We start from the raw sequence: 2,566 nt of genomic DNA on the forward strand, positions 1-2,566 counted from the left end.
TTAACGAATGAGGAAGATTGGCACCTGAAGTCCCGGAGCCGCGAGCTCCAACAGAAAATATTGTCTGAGCCGCGAATACCTCAGGGCGGCGAGATGTGTATAAGAGACAGGGGTCTTGGGGGCGAGGTTGGTGATGTCGACCGCCGTGCCCCTGATGCCTGGGGGGTCATTAGGTGGGTCATTAGGTGGGTCATGTGGGTCATTAGGTGGGGCATTATGTGGGTCATTAGTGGGTCATTAGGTGGGTCATTAGGTGGGTCATTAGGTGGGTCATTAGGTGGGTCATTAGGTGGGTCATAAGGCTCTTGGGGGCGAGGTTTGTGATGTCGACCGCTGTGCCCCTGATGCCTGGGGGGTCATTAGGGGGGTCATTAGGTGGGTCATTATGTGGGTCATTAAATGGGCCATTAGGTGGGTCAGAGGACAACCCACGCCCTGCACCCTTATTCAGTCTGATCACTGAAGGGATTTGGGGGTTGAATAATATAAAATATATATAATATAATAAATAATGTAAACGAATAAAATTATATACTAGATTCAGTAAATCAGCCACCGAGGCGTCAAATGTTGAAGTAACGTTAATATTTGAACGTTGTTTAATATATCAAATAATGTTGAAATTTGGACTTTCTTTAATATATAAAATAACTACTAGTAATTTATCGTGTCAATCTACAAGCAATTCAACGGGCCACTCCCCAGAACGGGCCACTCACCGGGACATTTAACGGGCCACTCCCCAAGACGGGCCATTTAACGGGCCACTCACCAGAACGGGCCGTGAACCAGTCGCCCTCGGGGCTCTCGCACATCTCCACTTGGTACGTGACGGGCGGCTGAGGTCCCTGCGCGATGTACGGGTTCCACGAGACCGTCACCCGTCGGTCCGACAGAGCGCTGATATAGGGACGGTCTGGTAACGGGACCGGTATTCCGGTCCTCTTCATCTTGTCCCAGCCCTGATACTCGTCGCCAACGGGCCGACGGGCCTTCTTCGATATACCTGGTGAAAACGGGCCAACTTTATGCTAGAGAAACGGGCCAGTGAACGGGCCAAGTCTGGCTAACGGGCCAGAAGACCAAAGAATACTTTTATAATACTTACAAGCATTTTCATAAGACTTAAGAATATTATATTTATATAATAATAATATTATTATTATATTACGTTATTTATGATATCACCCACAGTAATTATTATGTAATCAGAAGCAAATAATGAATATAATAAATTACTTAATAGAATAATACTTGTTACATACAGTTTGTAGAGTAATATAGAGTCAATAAGAAAGTATTAGAAAGTATTAGCAAGCACTAGAATGTATTAGAAAGCATATCTCACATTCACAGACGAGCTTGCCCATGGACGCGGCCTGGCCGTAGTCGTTCCAGACCTTCAGAGTGTAGGACCCCGCGTCCTCCTCCCGCACGTGCCGGATGGTTAGGCGCAGGATACCGTCTACGTCACGCTCAGACACCACGCGGTTGCTGCAACGTAATGGGCAATGGTAATGGGGTAATGGGGTAATAGGGGGAAAATATCATATTGGTACGCCATGAGGCTTGTTGGGGAATGGGATAATGGGTTAAGAGTGTAGGACCCCGCGTCCTCCTCCCGCACGTGACGGATGGTCAGACGCAGGATACCGTCTACGTCACGCTCAGACACCACGCGGTTACTGCCGGGTAATGGGCAATGGTAATGGGGTAATGGGGTAATGGTAATGAGGTAATGTGGTAATGGTAATTGAGTAATGGTAATTGGGTAATGGTAATGGGGTAATGGGGGGAAAATGCCATATTGGTACGCCATGAGGCTTGTTAGGTAATGGTAATGGGATAATGGGGTAATGGGGAAATAGGGTAAGGGGGGTAATGGTAATGGTAATGGGGTAATGGGGGAGATACCATATTGGTACGCTATGAGGCTTGTTAGGTAATGGGGTAATGGGTTAATGGGGTAGTGGGGTAANAGCTGACTGTCTGATTCGGGGACCGGAATGTGGACCGAAAAGCGGACATAGAGAAGCTGACTGTCTGATTCGGGGACCGGAATGTGGACCGAAAAGCGGACATAGACAAGCTGATTTACGTTCGCGGGGACCGGAAGGCGGACCGAAAAGCGGACATAGACAAGCTGATTTACGTTCGGTCTGAGTCCTAGGCGGTTCCTAATTCAGGGTTGCCACCAACTCAAAATTTTTATAAGGATGTTCATGTTAATCACCCTAGAGCTACATGATAGCGGGCGTTCCATGTTCATGTTAATCAATGCTCCTGCGAAACTATGCGATCTCTCGCTTATCACTCAATAATACTGCTGCCAGCTCTGGATTCCGTTCACACTAGGCGCAATACGGCAACTGGAAGGAGTCCAACGAACCTTTACTTCCAGGATCAGAGGGATGGAGGAGTTTAACTACTGGGAGAGGTTACAGCGACTGGGTCTGTACTCACTGCAGAGGAGACGGGAGAGGTATGTCATTCTGTACACATGGAAAATGATAACCGGAATGGTGCCAAACTTCGAGAGCGAGACCTTCAGGATTCAGACATATCA

The 2,566-nt window shown here is 47.7% G+C and overlaps 1 protein-coding gene across 1 annotated transcript; it reads right to left on the bottom strand.

The window, feature by feature from the left end:
* LOC108670372 (obscurin-like) lies at positions 1-1,496 on the bottom strand. Its single transcript, XM_018157841.1, has 3 exons — positions 1,349-1,496; positions 773-1,006; positions 1-158 (listed from the first exon to the last, which is right to left on the bottom strand). The coding sequence occupies exons 1-3, from the start codon at positions 1,368-1,370 to the stop codon at positions 1-3; spliced, it is 414 nt and encodes a 137-aa protein (XP_018013330.1). The 5' UTR covers positions 1,371-1,496.
* Positions 1,497-2,566: the final 1,070 nt, after the last annotated feature.

The sequence above is a fragment of the Hyalella azteca genome, unplaced genomic scaffold (genome assembly GCF_000764305.2).
Source record: "Hyalella azteca isolate HAZT.00-mixed unplaced genomic scaffold, Hazt_2.0.2 contig3540, whole genome shotgun sequence".
NCBI classification, from domain to species: Eukaryota; Metazoa; Arthropoda; class Malacostraca; order Amphipoda; family Hyalellidae; genus Hyalella; species Hyalella azteca.

Coding starts and splice junctions, on each gene's coding strand:
- LOC108670372 (XM_018157841.1), bottom strand. CDS start 1,370: ATGGGCAAGCTCGTCTGTGAAT. Junction 1,007..1,348: donor GGGCAAGCTCGTCTGTGAAT/GTGAGATATGCT, acceptor CGTTTTCACCAG/GTATATCGAAGAAGGCCCGT. Junction 159..772: donor CTGGTTCACGGCCCGTTCTG/GTGAGTGGCCCG, acceptor ATGACCCCCCAG/GCATCAGGGGCACGGCGGTC.